The sequence below is a fragment of the Pseudomassariella vexata genome (genome assembly GCF_002105095.1).
Source record: "Pseudomassariella vexata strain CBS 129021 chromosome Unknown BCR38scaffold_16, whole genome shotgun sequence".
Lineage (NCBI taxonomy): Eukaryota > Fungi > Ascomycota > Sordariomycetes > Amphisphaeriales > Pseudomassariaceae > Pseudomassariella > Pseudomassariella vexata.
In genome coordinates this window covers 582,267-598,844 of record NW_024467971.1, presented here as the reverse complement: position 1 = coordinate 598,844, position 16,578 = coordinate 582,267, and the positions used below count along the sequence as shown (strand labels likewise).

General features: G+C 49.7%; 5 protein-coding genes across 5 annotated transcripts; 4 read left to right on the top strand and 1 right to left on the bottom strand.

The window, feature by feature from the left end:
* Window positions 1-1,051: 1,051 nt before the first annotated feature.
* Window positions 1,052-3,794, top strand: BCR38DRAFT_353119 (armadillo-type protein; the record flags this gene model as incomplete). The annotated part of the gene is made up of 2 exons (XM_040856753.1): window positions 1,052-3,712; window positions 3,768-3,794. 2 exons carry the CDS (start codon window positions 1,052-1,054, stop codon window positions 3,792-3,794), a joined length of 2,688 nt encoding a protein of 895 aa, XP_040711457.1.
* Window positions 3,795-5,499: 1,705 nt separating this feature from the next.
* On the top strand, window positions 5,500-6,632 carry BCR38DRAFT_447591 (Alpha/Beta hydrolase protein). The gene has a single exon (XM_040861164.1). It carries the CDS (start codon window positions 5,585-5,587, stop codon window positions 6,560-6,562), a length of 978 nt encoding a protein of 325 aa, XP_040711456.1. The 5' UTR covers window positions 5,500-5,584; the 3' UTR covers window positions 6,563-6,632.
* Window positions 6,633-7,306: 674 nt separating this feature from the next.
* On the top strand, window positions 7,307-9,349 carry BCR38DRAFT_447590 (uncharacterized protein). The gene has a single exon (XM_040861163.1). It carries the CDS (start codon window positions 7,485-7,487, stop codon window positions 9,063-9,065), a length of 1,581 nt encoding a protein of 526 aa, XP_040711455.1. The 5' UTR covers window positions 7,307-7,484; the 3' UTR covers window positions 9,066-9,349.
* Window positions 9,350-11,445: 2,096 nt separating this feature from the next.
* On the top strand, window positions 11,446-12,184 carry BCR38DRAFT_447583 (uncharacterized protein). Its single transcript, XM_040861162.1, has 2 exons — window positions 11,446-11,792; window positions 11,864-12,184. The coding sequence occupies exons 1-2, from the start codon at window positions 11,647-11,649 to the stop codon at window positions 12,057-12,059; spliced, it is 342 nt and encodes a 113-aa protein (XP_040711454.1). The 5' UTR covers window positions 11,446-11,646; the 3' UTR covers window positions 12,060-12,184.
* A 71-nt stretch (window positions 12,185-12,255) lies between these two features.
* On the bottom strand, window positions 12,256-13,320 carry BCR38DRAFT_352945 (uncharacterized protein; the record flags this gene model as incomplete). The annotated part of the gene is made up of 1 exon (XM_040856739.1): window positions 12,256-13,320. One exon carries the CDS (start codon window positions 13,318-13,320, stop codon window positions 12,256-12,258), a length of 1,065 nt encoding a protein of 354 aa, XP_040711453.1.
* Window positions 13,321-16,578: the final 3,258 nt, after the last annotated feature.

Genomic DNA, 16,578 nt, shown 5'->3' with positions numbered 1-16,578 from the left:
CAGCAAAGTTGGCGACTAGAAGCAATTTAAAAGATTGTACAGCGTAAACGCGTCGTGGAGAATTTACTAAATCCAGAATAATGTACACACTCTCATCATTAACCACGGCTTTAGTTTTCATCTTTTCTCTCGACCTAGTATCAAGAAATGCGCATGAGCTTGACCCCGCGAGGAAAGAGTGACCCACCACAGCCCAAGATTGATGGTTGCCCGACACGACCCCTGCATGTGGTGATTATCACCCACACCTTCCCCGTCCCTGTAGGGCGCATAACAAATCGACATCATCGCCAGCTTCCACTTCGCGCCTGCCGACTTTTACAACACCAATCTTAATCCTGCAAACAACAGTCGCAACCCGCTACAGCACCTGCTATACCCTCTCGCATCTTGCCGCAAAATCAACATTCCGAACAGCCAGAACGCTGTCTGCGACAAAATCCAATTCGCCCGGCCCGGATTTCTTTGGTGAACAAAACGTACGTCTCAAAGTCGATTTCTTACGGTCCCCCGACACCCCAGCCGTTTGAACGATGGAGGTCATGATTCATGATTGTGATCTCGGCAAAGGATCGCATTACATCTTCAGCAGCAGCTTCAGCATAGGTCGAGACTGGTGATCTAGCTGCCTCAGTTCAAGCTTGTGCTACATCTACACTATACTGCTGCCACCTTCGTCGTCACGTCCGCACTTCACAGTCAAGCCTATGCCCTTCTCTATGTTTTCCAGCATTTCCGTGAATATTGTGACAATATGCGGCCTCTCGACCATTTGAGAAAACCTTCGTTGCAAAAGCTGATCAAGAAAGTTGCTGATACAGTATCACCCTCGACCAAAGAGTCGCATCGCTTCTTCAAGAGCAAGAACCACGCCAAGTCTACACCCCTACCAAACCACGAGCCGGTATCACCCCCGCCGTCCTCCAAAGCCTCTTCCAGAGCCCCGTCGCCCCCAGCAGCCCCACCGGTCGACGTAACTGCTCTCACCTCGTTCCCGTCTCTCGGATCAACCGCGTCGCCGTTGCACATACCAGGTACCCCCACCAGCGACATGGCGGAAGGAGAGCCCGACTACAGCTCTCTTCCGTTGACGGACAGATGGGTGCATAAGGTGTGGAAGGTCCGCAAGGCTGCATATGAAGAGGCAGCAAAGCAGTTCGAGGTCACACCGGACGAGTATGATCCCGCATTTCGTCCATTCAACCAAGAGCCTAGCCTTTGGAAAGGTGCCGTAGCAGATTCCAATGTTGCTGCTCAAACAGATGGCATTGCTGCCTACTGCGCATTTCTAAAATTTGGCGGGAAGGAAAACTGCACACGGTCTCGTGGGCACACAGTTACACCAATCTGCGAGAAGGGTCTTACCTCGACGAGGCCAGGTACAAAAGCCTCATCAATTGAAGCACTGTTACTCCTGGTTGAGATCGACCAAGCCGCCCCGGTCATGGAAGATATCCTTCCCGCTCTCTCAAATAAGCAGCCGAAAGTTATTGCTGCAGCGCTGGCTGCTCTCACTAGCATATTTCACAATTATGGCTGCAAGATTTGTGACCCCAAGCCAGTCCTCAAGACTCTCCCGAAAGCCTTTGGTCATGCCGACAAGAATGTGCGAGCCGAGGCCACCAACTTGGCGGTTGAGTTATACCGCTGGTTACGAGAGGCTATGAAACCCATGTTCTGGGGAGATCTTAAGCCGACTCAGCAAACCGATTTGGAGGCGCAGTTCGAGAAGATCAAGGCCGAAGGTCCAGCGAAACAAGAGAGACTACTACGGTCACAACAAGCTGCCATGGCTCGTGCTCCAGCGGCTGGTGCAGGGGCCGAAGAGTATGATGATGGCGACGACGCTGAGGAGCCGGCTGAAGTGGACGCTTTCGACCTTGCTGAGCCGCAGGATGTCCTGTCCAAGGTTCCGGCGAATTTCCACGAGAACCTGGCATCTTCAAAATGGAAGGAGCGTAAAGAAGCACTCGAGGCTTTGTTCGCCATTTTGAACATACCGAGGATTAAGGATGGCCACTTTGACGAAATAAACCGCGGATTAGCCAAATGCATGAAGGACGCCAACATTACGGTTGTCACACAAGCAGCACAGTGTATCGAGGTTCTCGCCAAAGGTCTACGCAAAGGTTTCGGGAAATATCGATCGATTGTCCAGGCACCCATCATGGAGCGACTGAAAGAGAAGAAGGCATCGGTTTCGGACGCCCTTGGTGCAGCATTAGACCAAGTCTTCCTGGCGACAAGTCTCACCGACTGCCTTGAAGATATCATCGCATTTCTTGGCCACAAGAACCCTCAAGTCAAGGAGGGTACAATGAAGTTTCTCGTTCGTTGTCTTCGGACTACGCGGGATGTCCCAAGCAAGCAGGAAATCGCCACTCTGGTCGAATCTGCGAAGAAACTCCTTGCTGAGGGAAGTGAGGGTTTGCGGTCTGGTGGTGCTGAGGTTCTCGGAACGATCATGAAGATTATTGGAGAGCGTGCGATGAACCCACATCTCGAGGGTCTCGATGAGATACGCAAGACCAAGATCAAGGAGTACTTTGAGACAGCCGAAGTGAAGGCAAAAGACAAGCCCAAGCCACCACCTGCTCCAGCAGCTCGTGGTCCCCCAGGTGGTCCGAAGAAGATGGTTAAGAAGGCACCGGCAGGTGCCAAGAAGGCACCAGCGGCAGCGGCACCCACAGAAGCTCCCCTTGCGCCCCAGTTGTCATCAAAAGCTGCCCCAGCTAGCACCAAACTCGGCATGCCGAAGACGTCTGGCCTATCAGGACTGAAGGCTCCGCAGCGACGCATCGGTGCGCCTTCCGGATTATCATCGCCACGCAGAGCTCCTGCAGCTGCCGCGCCTCCGCCAGCCCCCATTGAAGACGAGGACGAGCCGTTTGAGCCATCTCCACCTCCCAAGCCTCGAGTTGGCGTTGGGCGAGGTGGGCTTGCGGCACGTTCCTTAGCGAAGCCAGCCGCAGCGCCTGTTGAAGCCCCCGTACCTACGTCACCAACCCCATCGAGTGGTCTCACGGCTGCAGAGCGTGGAGAAATTGAAGAGCTTCGCGCGACGAATTACCGCCTGCTGAAACAAGCCGAAGAAGTACGACACGAAAAGAGCAAGATGATGTCCGAGATCCAGGAACTGAAGAACCAGAACGCACAACTCATTGAAGATCATACAAGGGATGTCCTCAGCATCAAGGCTAAGGAGACACAGTTGGTCAGGGCGAGGAGTGACGCAGAAGCTGCCGAACAGACGAATGAACGACTCCGCCGCGAACTTGACCGGCTAAAGCGAGCCCTTGGTAAGGCCGAGGCGCTCAATGCTAGTGGTGGCGTCGCCAGTCCAGGGGTCGGGAGTCCAACACATGATGATATGGGCATCTATCGCGACGGTGTTAATCACGCTGGCGCTAGAGGCAACAGAATGAGCTTCACCAGCACGATGTCTGAGGAGAAGGAAAATGGAGATATTCCTCCAACCTACCCGAGGAACAAGATGATGAGCCCCGAACTGCGATTTGGCGGCGGTGGGTCGAGTGGGCGAGCAAGTCCTGCTCGGGGCTTCCGAAGCACACCGATCGATGAAGCTGGCGGCTTTGGTGCATCTGGATCTGGTGTCAGTTCTGCGGTTGGGGCAAATGGCAATGGTGTTGAAAGCTGGAAACGCGCGGCAGAGGTGACTAGTCAGCTCAAGGCGAGAATTGAGCAGATGAAGGTGAAAAGCCTGTTGCTACCGGGAGAAAACATGACTTGCTAACAATAAATTATAGGCGAAGCAAGGATTCAACCGACCGTAGGGCGCGGGTCAGATCCGACTCCGGACTTTTGGTATTGCGGTTGACAATGATACCCCACCACCACCACCACCACCACCATCAAACTCAACCACAGAGCGCGACTTGGATGGGGTAGCTACATAAGCAAGTTTGCGTGCTGACGCAACATCTTCACCCAGTCGAGACTCTGGGAGGACGAAGGGAAAGAGAGGGAAGATAGAAGAGAGCGCATCTGACTTGACTGCATTTCTACGGCGTCGGACGCATACCCCTCTTTCAGGTGAAAGTTTGGTCAGGGTCGACCTATTTTATGACGCAGATGACAGGACTCGGGAGACTTGATTGGTATTTTAAAAGCCTCTCATGGGTCGACATTCTAGATATATGTCTTAATACATGATATTACGAGCATCCCACCCCTCTGACGGTTGGAGTGGTTGGCTACATACATACCAAGACGAAGCTATACGATCAATCTCGATGGCTCTTCCACGTCCTTGGGCGACTTGCTCCACCAACTCTCGTGAACACGCCCGTCCTTGATATCAGTTAGGCGATACTTCTCCAGAGTTCCAAATACCCTCACATCCTCCAACGGATTCGCACTCAAAATCGGCCAATCGGCTGCAAATGCATCCTTGACCTATCTCAATGATAGAGCCTAACATCAAGCAAACAAAAAAAATCCGGTCTATGGATTAATTTGGAGTTGTATTGTCAGTTATGCAAATACATATTGAACTTCCTATCTGGTTTGTTTGTTTGCTTTACGAATGTGTGCTAAGCCACCCCTGGACTATAAATACAGCTATCAGTATTAAAACAGTTAAGTTACTACTTTATAAATCTTTTTGCTTGATTTTATAATCGTGGATTAACACCGAGTCGTGCACTTTTTCAACTTTTCCAACCTTCAGACTCCCAAAACTTCTTTCCTTAAAAAGAAGCTAAAATCAACCTCGTTATCGAAGCTATCCGATCGACTAAAAGAAAATGAGCTAACGACGTGTAGCTTCGCTACACGGTATACCTAAGTCCCCCCTCCGCGATAGAATCTACGGTCGTGCCCCACGTACCGAAACCTAGCCGAATAGCTCACTAGTCGCCGAGATAGATGAAAGAGCTATTGTTCAGCATACACTTGGCCTAGATTTAAGAGGGTTTCCTCCCCAGATAGATGGTATAGAAGATACAACTAATTCTATTCTCGCGACGCGTCGGTAAGCTCTAACTCTGATCGGCACACGAACCGCCCAGCGCAGGCAGCGCGTACAAAAAAATATTGAGAATGCCGCCGACGGCCTCGAGGATCGTCATGGATTTCGGGCGGTGGTACCAGCCAGCCTCGAGCGTATCAAAATATTTAAACACATTGTGAAATGGTTTGTACAGACCTAGCTATTGGCTTGTTGGGATACAAGGAAACCACAAACAATCATATGACGTAGATGATCTGGATCTCCGAGCCAGTCTATACTTTGAAATATGTATTCTAGTAGACAGACCGCAGCACTGGTTCGTTAGATATGACAGGTTAACTTAGCCTTTCCTGGGGCCTTTAGTAAGTCGGGCGGTCCAGAAGACTCGGAAATTATTGTTCTTATGTCGGAGGATCTAGAGTGTCTCTTTGAACGTGATCTATGGCGTCATTATGGTTCAATTATCTCAGCTTATGGCCGGACACTTTTGACACTAGGCTCGGAGACTTACAGGCATTAATAATCACAACTACTGCACGCAGCACATGGATATTTCATACTCAATAAAGACGAAGAACGTTACTTCTTGTGTGTTTTCTATAGCCAAAGAAAATGGTCATGTCCTTACCACCACGGAAGAAGTTCACTACATCGCGTGGCTACGCCTACTCATTCATTCACATCCCAAGTCAAGACCATAAGCTAACCATCTTCCTCATCCACGGCTGGCCCTCTCACATCGATGATTGGATATACCAAATCAGATATTTCGAGTCTCAAGGCTATGGTCTCCTGGTTCCAGATACCCTAGGGTACGGAGGATCAAGCAACCCAGCAGACCCTAAAGCGTACCGGCTCAAGCCGATGAGCCAAGATCTCATTGAGCTGCTGGATCATGTCCACCTGCCAAAAGTAGTTGGCATCGGCCACGATTGGGGCGCCACAATCCTCTCACGCTTAATCCTCTATCACTCGGACCGATTCTACGCGTCTGCGTTTCTGGGTGTAGGACCACCCAAGCCTAGCACGCGGTTTGACCTTGATATAGTTAACCAGACGACGAAAATGGCTACTGGAATAGAGCGTTTTGGGTACATGACCTATATCGTCCGCGATCCAAATGCTCAACACATGATGGAGGTCCATGCTGAGTCATTCATGGATATCGTGTTCGCTGCCGACCCCAAGATGTGGGATCTCCATTTTCATCCCATAGGCGGGATGAAGAAATTTGTGGAGGCAGGTCAGGGCCAAGAGGTCGCAGCATGGTTCACCCCCGAACTGCAGAGGAGGCACCTCGAGACGTTTGGCAGGAAAAACGGATACTTGGGGCCGTCAAACTACTACAAGATGTTGACGGAAAATCTCTCGGTGCCGGATGAGAAGGGGTTTGAGGATTTTCGGATTCCGCATCAGGTTGTCTTTGTTGCGTCAAAGGAGCCGGCTTCGGCCGCGGTTATGCAGATGCGGATGTTGTCTGCTTGGGTGCCGCATCTTAAGGTCACTACGGTTGATGCGGGACATTGGGTTCACATGGAGAGGAGCGCGGAGACGAATAGGGCCATCGAGGAGTTGTTGGAGAGGTTGTAGGTATCTGCTACAAAAATTGAAAAGTACCACCGACAGGCACGTCAATATTATTATTATTATTATTATTAAATACGCCGTAGGCTCGAAGCCCCCGGTACCTCTACTAGTACTCCCGTATGTCAAACCGTGCCCTAATGGCTGGACTAAATACATACGCTGCGTCGTCGGTTCGCCCTATTGGCGACTGCGTTGCGTTCACTACCATACTACGTTGGTTCTCAACCTACCAACAAAGTCCCCCCTGAGAAGATCGATGCTATCTGGGCCTTGAAGCTGTCCGACCCGTCCCTAGCAGCCACCTTACAATAGTCCCACTAATGTCAATATTAAATTGGCCTAATACTCGGTTATCCTGATATACTTTAATAGTTGTAGAATTTCAGGTAGGAAGGGAGGTTTAATTCTCTATACAGTTTGTCTGGAACTATATATATGAGTGGAGTTTACCCCGCCTCTAGCGCTATTTTAGGCGTATTTCGGACACCTGTAAATCTCCAAGCGAGTGCAGTACTAGATACCAAATATTGCTGACAACAGTTAATGTATTCTCTTCGGCCTTATTTACTCATGTTATTTGCCGAGTATATTATTCACAAGAGTGAGCCTGATCTTTAGATATGCCGAACATAATAGGTTGGTTGCGATGGGCTATGCAAAGAATCAAACAAGTTTGACATTTGGGAAATGTAAGTAAGTATAACCAACTGCAGCCCAGTCTGTAGCAATCAGTACGCTGTGAAATACGACAACTGTTAGCAATGCTGATCTCCTGTGCTTACATGCAACATGATACGCTCATGTAGTCGGAACAAATCATGAGAATATCTCATGACCTGCAGTGCCACCCACCCAGCAAACACGGCGCACTCATGCGCATCTCGTCTTGTTTTTGTCGCTTCAAATTCTTCTCAAGTAACCCAAGATGATATTACCACAGCTACTCCTGCTTCTTGTTCTCTGCTGGGGCTTATCGACATCGGCAAATGAACCGATCGCGACCAGCCCGTCTCAGGAAAGCGCTCGACAGAATGCCTTCAGCATATTTAACTCGATCCACTCGGCCATGCGGCAATGGGGCTCATCACTACACCACAACGGCATTTCCATGATTCCCGCCACAATTCCAAAAGGGAGCCTATTTTATCATGGCGGGCCCAGTAGTCAAACACCGCCTGGCCCGGAGTGGCTTGCGTTTGACATCGAGCATTCAGAAGCCTTTGCCTGGTCCTTCCCGCCATTAAAAGATGACCAGCACCTCTTTGAAGATAGAGATGAACAGAAATCAATACACTCCCAACATGAAAATGTCCACCTGCAACCTCCAAGTCATCCTATCAGAGGCTACTTGCACACATACCAAGCCACCCGCGACCTCAACCTACTCTATGTGGACGGTATGAGCGCCGGCAAGTCCTACATGGGAACATTGGACACGCAAGACCTCATCTTGAGGTTGCTGAACAATACCGACAAGGGAGCCCTCCGGGAACTGGAACGAGCCAGAGAACTCTGCGACCACGTCACGGAATGGGGGTATGATGGACTCATCCGCATGGAAATCGGATTTGAAGTCATTTACTGCAATTTTATTTATGGTCTGGAGCTCATAGGCATGGTGAGGCGCCCCTTTATGAAAGTGGTGCATGATGATGAGATTCATTCTGGCAGTAGTCTCTTCATATGGGCGCGCGCGGTGGGACAGCGGTATGACGGGTTTACTGGGGGTATGGTTCGGCTTGATTTTTCAAGGATGGTGTCAGCGTACTTTTACCCGGTCAATATCACGAATCCCGATCCCAATGCCCAGGAGTTGCCGCGGCTTATATCGAGTACTTTCGAGGAACGAAGGCAAATCTACTACCGCGTGCGTGAGGTTTCTTTGCGAGGGAAAAGATCTTCAATCGAGTGGCAGACTATCGTCGACGCCATCATTACCCGGTACGCTGACCGACTGGATATGATGACGCTTCCGTCTATCTACCCTAGTCAATTTGTCCATGAGTTATTCAGAGTGACGGACACATACTGGGATTTCCCCAGCGAGCCAGATGATGTGAACATGAAAAACGACGATGAGATCAGGAGAGACCACGAAGCACGTGGAAGATGCTCGGAACATTACTTACAGCCAGTCGAAGGTCTCAGGGCGGGTTTCACGCCAGAGGACGAGGTGATATATACCGCAATCAAGAAGGTTCTTCGATACATATGCGAGTCCCTTTTCACCACCCGACATGACATCCAAATAGCTCTCTCCCAAGCACCCGACGAGAAGGCACTTCAGGCTGCCATTGAAAAAAGTCAACAAACAATCAGCAAACTGATGAGGTATCTGGATTGGAGTCGCTGGAGGAAGTGTCGGGGGTGCCCGGTTGGTATGATTTGCTTCGTGGCTATGTGGCCGTACGGGAAGAAAATCGACCATTACAAGCCGGGCTGCCGGAATGAGACGGATTTGAAGTTTGATCCTTATGACAGCTACTGGGGTTTGGGATACAGCTGATACACATGATAACTACTGCGGCTTGGGTGTCTGGCTGCACCAGCATTCGACCTCCAACGACTGTCTTTTCCAATTGATTTACTACAGCCAGTTGACTGATTATGGATGAACTCTGAGCACCACAACATTGGCAACAGCCAACTGATAGAATTTGAGGAGCGAACCCTCTGGCGTATCAGCAACCGACTTACTTTTCTGTACTTAAGGCCCTTATGGCTACCTTCACTCCTTTATTATTATTAAATACGCCGTAGGCTCGAAGCCCCCGGTACCTCTACCAGTACTCCCGTATGTCAAACCGTGCCCTAATGGCTGGACTAAATACATACGCTGCGTCGTCGGTTCGCCCTATTGGCGACTGCGTTGCGTTCACTACCATACTACGTTGGTTCTCAACCTACCAACAAAGTCCCCCCTGAGAATATCAATGCTATCTGGGCCTTGAAGCTGTCCGACCCGTCCCTAGCAGCCACCTTACAATAGTCCCACTAACTACTGGTTCTCCTGTTGCCGTTGCGAGGTCTCTGCGAGAGTATAGTGGCCGTGGTGCGATAGCAGCCCGTAATCGTTCCCTCGGTCCTTCCAACAGCCCGCAAAAGAGGATTACGTGCTCTGCCGTCTCAGGGGCGTCGCCACAGCGGCATAGCGGCGAGTACACGCCAAAAGCCCCTGTCTTGAATAAGAAGGCTGCTAGTCCTATTTTTTCCGTCCTGATCTGGCACAGCGTAGACGCCTCCAGTCGGTTCAGGCCGAAATACCTGCCCCCTTTCGGTATCTGCATCGAAGGGCCCTCCGGTTCCTCAGCGATAGCGCGTCGCTGGCGATCGTGATGCTCTGCTCCGGTGAGCCATCTCTTCCTCCAGTGGCCGAGGAGGGCAGCCGGGACCTCCTTTTCCTCACTCATCCACTCGGAGCCCCGGGCCTCCTTCTCCATAGTGTACCCTGCCGGTCGGAGTAGCTGCGACGCCTGCTTCCTCTTCGCCGGCCTATCCTGCCGGAGTATATGTGACGCTTTAGCGCTCGCGCTGGGAAGCAGATTTCTCTTCCCGCTAAGCCGTAGCCGTTCTTCAAACTTAGCAGCCCGGGCACTAAGATAGAGGTCTAGTGGCGGGATTGCTGCTTCTGCTTCCAGGTGGCGAACCGGCGTCGAGTGCATATGGGTCGTGAATTGTTGTATTGGAAAAGGATGGCCAGGTCAGCTATTCTGGCCTGGCAGAGCTCTTTTATAGCTCTTATCTATCTTATCTCTAGCTATAGGGCAACCCCTCATGGGGTCACGTATCAGCGCCACAGACTACCCGGAGGCACTCGTTCTGTATCCCCATCAGGCTCTTAGCTGGCCCTGCCGGTTCCTCACTTATAGTATGCCACGCAGTCGCCCCGAAGGCGATCGCGCTACGGATAACCACCGTATATAACAGCCTCGCCCGTATAAGATCGCAGCCCCACGACATATTGACTAGCTTTGTCAGGGCTAGCTTTTGAGTTGCCATTTTTGTTTTAACACGCTCAACATGGGCATGCCACGTCAGTTTGCGGTCGAACCAGACTCCTAGGAACCTCGCTGAGACTACCGGCGACAGTGTGGCGTCCCCAAGGCGAATACTTTGCGGCAAGGGCTCTCGGGCCCTAGTAAAGTGCATTAGCTCACTCTTGTCAAGGGCGAACTCCATCCCGTGCCTCACTACCCACCGCTGACACGTAGCCCATGCGCCCTCCAACCGGCGCACTCCTTTATATTTGGGGACTTAAGAGAGATACATTCAACTATATGCTTTGTTATAGCTTGCAATGACTCTGATATTGGGGTACAGAAATACATGCTATTGATAGAGGCTCATCTACAAAAAGTGACATCATCCTTGATATATCAACCTATTAATGAACTCCACCATAGCAACACTTGCGTACCGCTCCGTTAAATTGAGGGCAGATTGCGTGAATTCGGCACTGAATTAAGCGAAAATTGTTCACTAGCTAGAGGATGTAATTCTAAAGCACGTGTAGCTATAGTTACTAGAGCTATATATAGATAAATGCACGCGTTACTTGCAGAGGATTTTAGCGAGTAAAGCGTGTCTAGATAACCAATATAGTGAATCAGAGGAGAGGGAAATTCAAGACTAATCCTAGAGATAAACGCTATCTTTCTAAAAATACCCAGAAGCTAGCTATTTAGAGCTTGCTCGGAAGTATACCCTCCAATTGCATGTAAGACACTTAAGAGGATTTTAAACGTCTAGTAACGGTTTATGTTAATAGAGGTTAACTAGAAGATATGAGTACAATAGTTTCAGCCTTGTTTAGTCTAGAACTTGTCTAGGTCCCTCTTACGTGAGATTTCTTTAGTAATCAGGTGACACTTTCACCTTACGACATCAACTTACATATGCGTGAGATCGATTTTATTAGCATGTCATCGTATTGCAACGGTACAATATCATTCGGCTTCACAACACAGTTCAACATATCCTCATTTATAAGTGGAATATTTCATCAGTAACCCTTTGTGTGTAATCTTCCGATCATACTCAACCCTGTTGACGGTCCAAACAATCGTTACACTTCGAATAAGTTATCCATGGCCTCTACCATAGCGAAAACCGTTCTGCTAGCACCAAGCGCATTCGTCCTCTTGAGCGGAGTCCTTACACTTGTATTCCCCCACACTGTCACTGGGACACCGCAGCTGGCAGGCACGCCCCCTGCAGCACTCAACATCCTCGGGTTAGTCCAATTCATACAGCATTAATCCGTCCTTCACGCTTGTAATGGCAAGCTGAAAACAACTCTGACAGTGTGTCATCTGTCGGTCTGGGCCTGGTGTTAACTCATGTCGCCTTGAAATTGAACAAGGAGGTGTTCTACCTCAACATAGTCGGCCGTGCAGTGGCGGTTGTTGCTTTCTGGCATGCGGGACCACCTTTGCAGCGACTGGCAGGTTTTGAGGGTATCATGGGTCTTGCGACCGCTGCGGCACTTCGATATGTTTAGGACGGTGCATGGAAACGGGGTACGTGTATACACATTCGACACCACTCGACATTTGTACCATACCGGTGGTCATGACGGCTGGTGAATCATCTATAGTCGCAAAGCACATAATTTCACAGCATGGTAATTACAATTACAATTAAATTGTTCGTAGGGATCTCTCCTCATCAGAAGAATGACCCGACGAGTACAGCCCCTACTGGATGTCCGTGGGCAACACAACAATCCAATTCTTATCCGCCGTGACCGGAAGCCCGTTCTGCTCCTGTCCCTCGACACTCTCCTGAATCAAACCCTGCAACTCCTCATACTTGTCCGCCGACCGGTTGATCCATAGATGCGCTCCCCCCTTCTCAATATCGACATTAAAATGCATATACGTATCACTCCCCGGTGTGTCCCCTGCCGCCAAAATCGGCTTCTTCCACATATCGATATAAGTCAACACCGCCGCCCACTTCCCCGCATACCACGTCGCCGGCGTCCACAGGTAGGGCCCAATGACCAAGTCCAAATTGGCGGCCTCGTCATACGTACCAGCTTCGATCTGCATGCGCGCGTTGGTCAGCTCGCCCGAGGTGCTGTTCTTCAGCATGGTCGCCACGCCGATGACATTCTCGGCCGGGACGTTGTACCCGTACTTGGGGTCGGACATGACCATCCGCACGACCTCCTCCTGCGACGCGCTGATGACGTAAACGGCGATGCCGTTGCGCATCAGCTCGTTGAACAGCTCTACCTGGCCCGTGAAGATACGAGGTGGGTTGATCTCCTCGTCCACGAGCTCTTCGCCGTCCCAGTACGTCACCGGGATAGTGCTGTTAAGCACCATGAGGTCATCGATGTGGCCCTTGAGCTCGCGAATAGTGAGGCCCGAGTAGACTTGCGCGGCCCAAGGGTAGCAGATCATAGAATCGAGGGCACAGAGACGATTGTAGTAGCTGTACAGCGACTCGGTGTAGTCGGTCGTGTCTTTGAACTCGATTAATTTCAGGGACGGGTCCAGAGTGTCCCGTGTGATGATGCCCTTGTTTTCGAGGTACGGCAAAGATGATTCCTCGATATCGTAGCGCCAGCTTGTGTTGTCGGCGTCGAAGACGGCAAAATTGCTCTGGTTGGCGTTGCGGGCGATCATCTTGTTTAGGGACTTGGCGGCGGCTGGGGGCCAGTGCTTGAGCGCGCCTTGGGAGGACTCTGTGGGTGCAGCATTAGATCCCACGAGGAGCGACAGCGTCGCGAGTGATCTGATGGTGGTCCTCATCTTGGGGATCTTGGAGATTGAGGCTGAGAGGTCGACGAGAAAGAGGCAGAGAACAGAGAACCAAGACACCGCGTACCATACCGATGCGACCGAAAATATACTATCAAGTACGTCGTACTAATTTCCCCATATCTTGGATCTAATAAGGAGTGTATCCACAGCTCCGCGTTATGACAGCTAGTACCCCGTCTCGGCACGGAAAGTTAGAAAAAGCCTCACGCGGTTTGCCGTATCGGACGCCGGTTCCCATAAAGATGACCATAAAGATAAGGTATCTGGCTAGACTGGGACATGACTCGTCGCAAGTTGCATTCGCGTCCCGACAAGGGGTTCGATCCTTTCAAATCGTGCTTTTGCATTGGCTTCGGATAGCGTAAGGAACGGCTTAATGTCAGTTGATTCGGCCAATTTGGTCGAATGCTGCCATTGATAAGTGTACACTCAAACTCGACTTCCACTAGAGTTTCCAGAAAACGAAAGACTTAGAGACAGTACTCGGGATGAGTGGGGCCTGCGAGCTTGCCTTCAAGCCTTCTTTGCATCTATCGGCCGATGATCCATCGCCTAGTAGGAAGAAGCCGGCGTGGGCCTACGAGCATTGCTGGCTTCGCTTGGGAACGCGTCAAGATCGAATGTGTCGTTTTTAGTGGTACACAAACACCAGATCTCGGAGGGTTTCTTGCCAAGAGTCTGTAGCCGAATCTATTGACATCCGTGCTGTCTCGTCGTGCATTCGCGTCTGAATTTCAAACAGAGACGATGTAAAAGTGGTAGGCTGATGCAAATAACGGCAAGATTCGGCTCAATGACAACCCAGCACTGGGCAACCCGGCCCATATAATTGAGATCGCCGTAGTACTCGACGCTATCAATGACTATACCGGAACGGAACATAGCCGCGTCACCGACCCTAACTCCTGTAAGTGGTAGTTTTTCATCGTAGGCTCCGTACAATGATCATAGGACACCCTTCCGCTCAGGTAAATCTTACAAACCTCACACAAATCGGTAAGCTTCGCTATAAGCTACCAAACGTTTTTTTTTTTTTTTTTTTTTTTTTTACATTTAACGTGAATGTACACCGAGCTGGCCACCCTTACATAACCTCGCATAGAAATTTTACGATAGTAAAACCACAACGCCGTAAATCAATTGAAACTACTCTGAATCTTCCTCTCCAGAAGATGGCAATGCGATCTTACAAGTTCGCGCATTATGCCCAGTCCCGTTGCAAATACCACAGCGCCTCGGGCGCGTTTCAACACGCTTTGCGCGACCACCATTTCGGCGCTCTTCTTGCTGTATCTGCGTCGCTAACTCCCTAGAGTCCGGTAGGTCCTGTCCTTCTTGGAAAATAAGTGATTCTCCTTCCCGTAATTGCATTTTTTAGTCCTCCGGCGCCGGCTTAGCATCTTATTTGCCTCTCGAAGCTCAGCGCACTCGGCCCGTACGAGGGCGAGCCGCCGTTTTGACGCGTTTGGAGGGTGCTTCGGGGGACTTGGTACGTTTTTGCCGCTTGTCGGAGACTAAGTTTTTGGTCATTTATGAGAGCTTGAAGGGCTAGCATTAAGTCTGCTTCGTTGTATGACTTTGCCATAATTGGTTGTTGAGAAAATCAAACATTAAGTTGGCCGGTCGCGTTGGCGCATCAAAGTGGCCAGCTCGGTGTCATGGCCAGCTCGGTGTCATGGCCAGCTCGGTGTACATTCACGTTATAGTTCTACTTTTTGAAAAACCTATAACCTCGTAACCAAAGAGTTGTAATAGTATAAACTAAATGCATATTTATTATAAGACTTCTGTCATGGCTTGGGTATGGGGTCAACTATCGTACTGTGTTGTACCGTGAGGAGAGAAAGTCAAAAGGTCCTGCCCAAAGGGTCGGCAAATCCATCATCCGGTAAGCCACCTCCAGGGCCGTGACAACTTCCATGGAACATTTATCCAAGCTAGATAAATATTATCAAAGGACTCGACAGTTAATAATTATAGCATTAACTTAGAATTACTAATATCGTTTTCTTTATTGAGTATATTCGTTGTAGTTCAAGTCCTGTAAAGTATGGCGTTTTGTTCTTTTAAGTAGGTTTAGGTTTTTCAATGCTAGGTTCTTGCCGGCCAAAAACTACGGGTTCTAACATAACTTAGTTAAGTATCACCACTAATTGCTTAGTAAAATATCTTCACATAAGCTAAAATATGTAGAAACCCTTGACATCATACACATTCTGTAGTGGGGTAAGGCCGGACGCCAGGAAAATAGGTGACGGAGCGGGGAGGATCTTTTGCTTTCTTCAGGGGGCTTGTGGCTGCAGTTTCTTCCCAACACTCCCTTTAATCATCTCTTTTATTACCTCCTTTCTTACACAGTCAACAGTTACCGTGCTCTTTTGTAGGGTGTCCAATTCAAAGCTTCGGTTCATAATTCACTTACACGTTCAGGCATAGTTTTCAAGAATCCATCCATCTCTTCCACTTTAGCCTTGACAACTACAAGGAATTGTGTTTTGCTCTGATTAAAGCAATTCAACGCCACTGGCAGCTGTGCTTCAACTCCCGGAGTCAAGAGTCCTATTCTGAGGATCGCCCCTTCGCTGAATACAAGAGGGCACATCCGACCAACTCGCGCCCAAGGCTTGTAGTGAAACGGGTTCAGGCGGTCAGTAGGATATACCTACCACCTAACACACTGAACAGACGGCTCCAGTACCAACAGATCCCATCTGGTGGTCTTATCAGACGAAGATCGTGGTACTGGTTATAAGAGTGAAGCTCTTACACGTCTGGTGCGCGAGTTGGTTGGATGTGCCTCTGAGACTCGTATCGTGATAATAGGATCTCGAACGTAAAGATAAGCTGAATAACTAAAATAACTAAATAACTGACTGAAAGGTGAAGGTAAAGATATAGATAAAGATGAGGATGATGATGTGTGAAGATGGGGGACTCGTGTCTTACTCTGCCTCTGTGCCTCTTAAAGAAGAGAAAATAAACTTTCTCCTAGCCCCGTAACCTATTTCCCTGATGTCCGGCCTTACCCCGTTACAGTAGGAGCTTCGCTCTAGCGTCCATCGCCATGATTTTCGTCTGATCAGACCAACAGATGGGATCTGTTGGTACTGGAGCCGCTTTGCCAGTGTGTTAGGTAGTGGGTACATCCTACCGACCGCCTGACCCCGTTTCAATCCTCGTTATAAAGTTTTAGATTCCTAGATTTGTGTGAGACGGGCAATTTTACCTGAACGAAAGGTAGGGGTT

Bases quoted from the DNA above. Each gene is read 5' to 3' on its own strand.
- BCR38DRAFT_447591 (XM_040861164.1), top strand. From the start codon at position 5,585: ATGGTCATGTCCTTACCACCACGGAAGAAGTTCACTACATCGCGTGGC.
- BCR38DRAFT_447590 (XM_040861163.1), top strand. From the start codon at position 7,485: ATGATATTACCACAGCTACTCCTGCTTCTTGTTCTCTGCTGGGGCTTA.
- BCR38DRAFT_447583 (XM_040861162.1), top strand. From the start codon at position 11,647: ATGGCCTCTACCATAGCGAAAACCGTTCTGCTAGCACCAAGCGCATTC. The intron at 11,793-11,863 runs GTTAGTCCAATT...CAACTCTGACAG, and splicing joins GCAGCACTCAACATCCTCGG to TGTGTCATCTGTCGGTCTGG.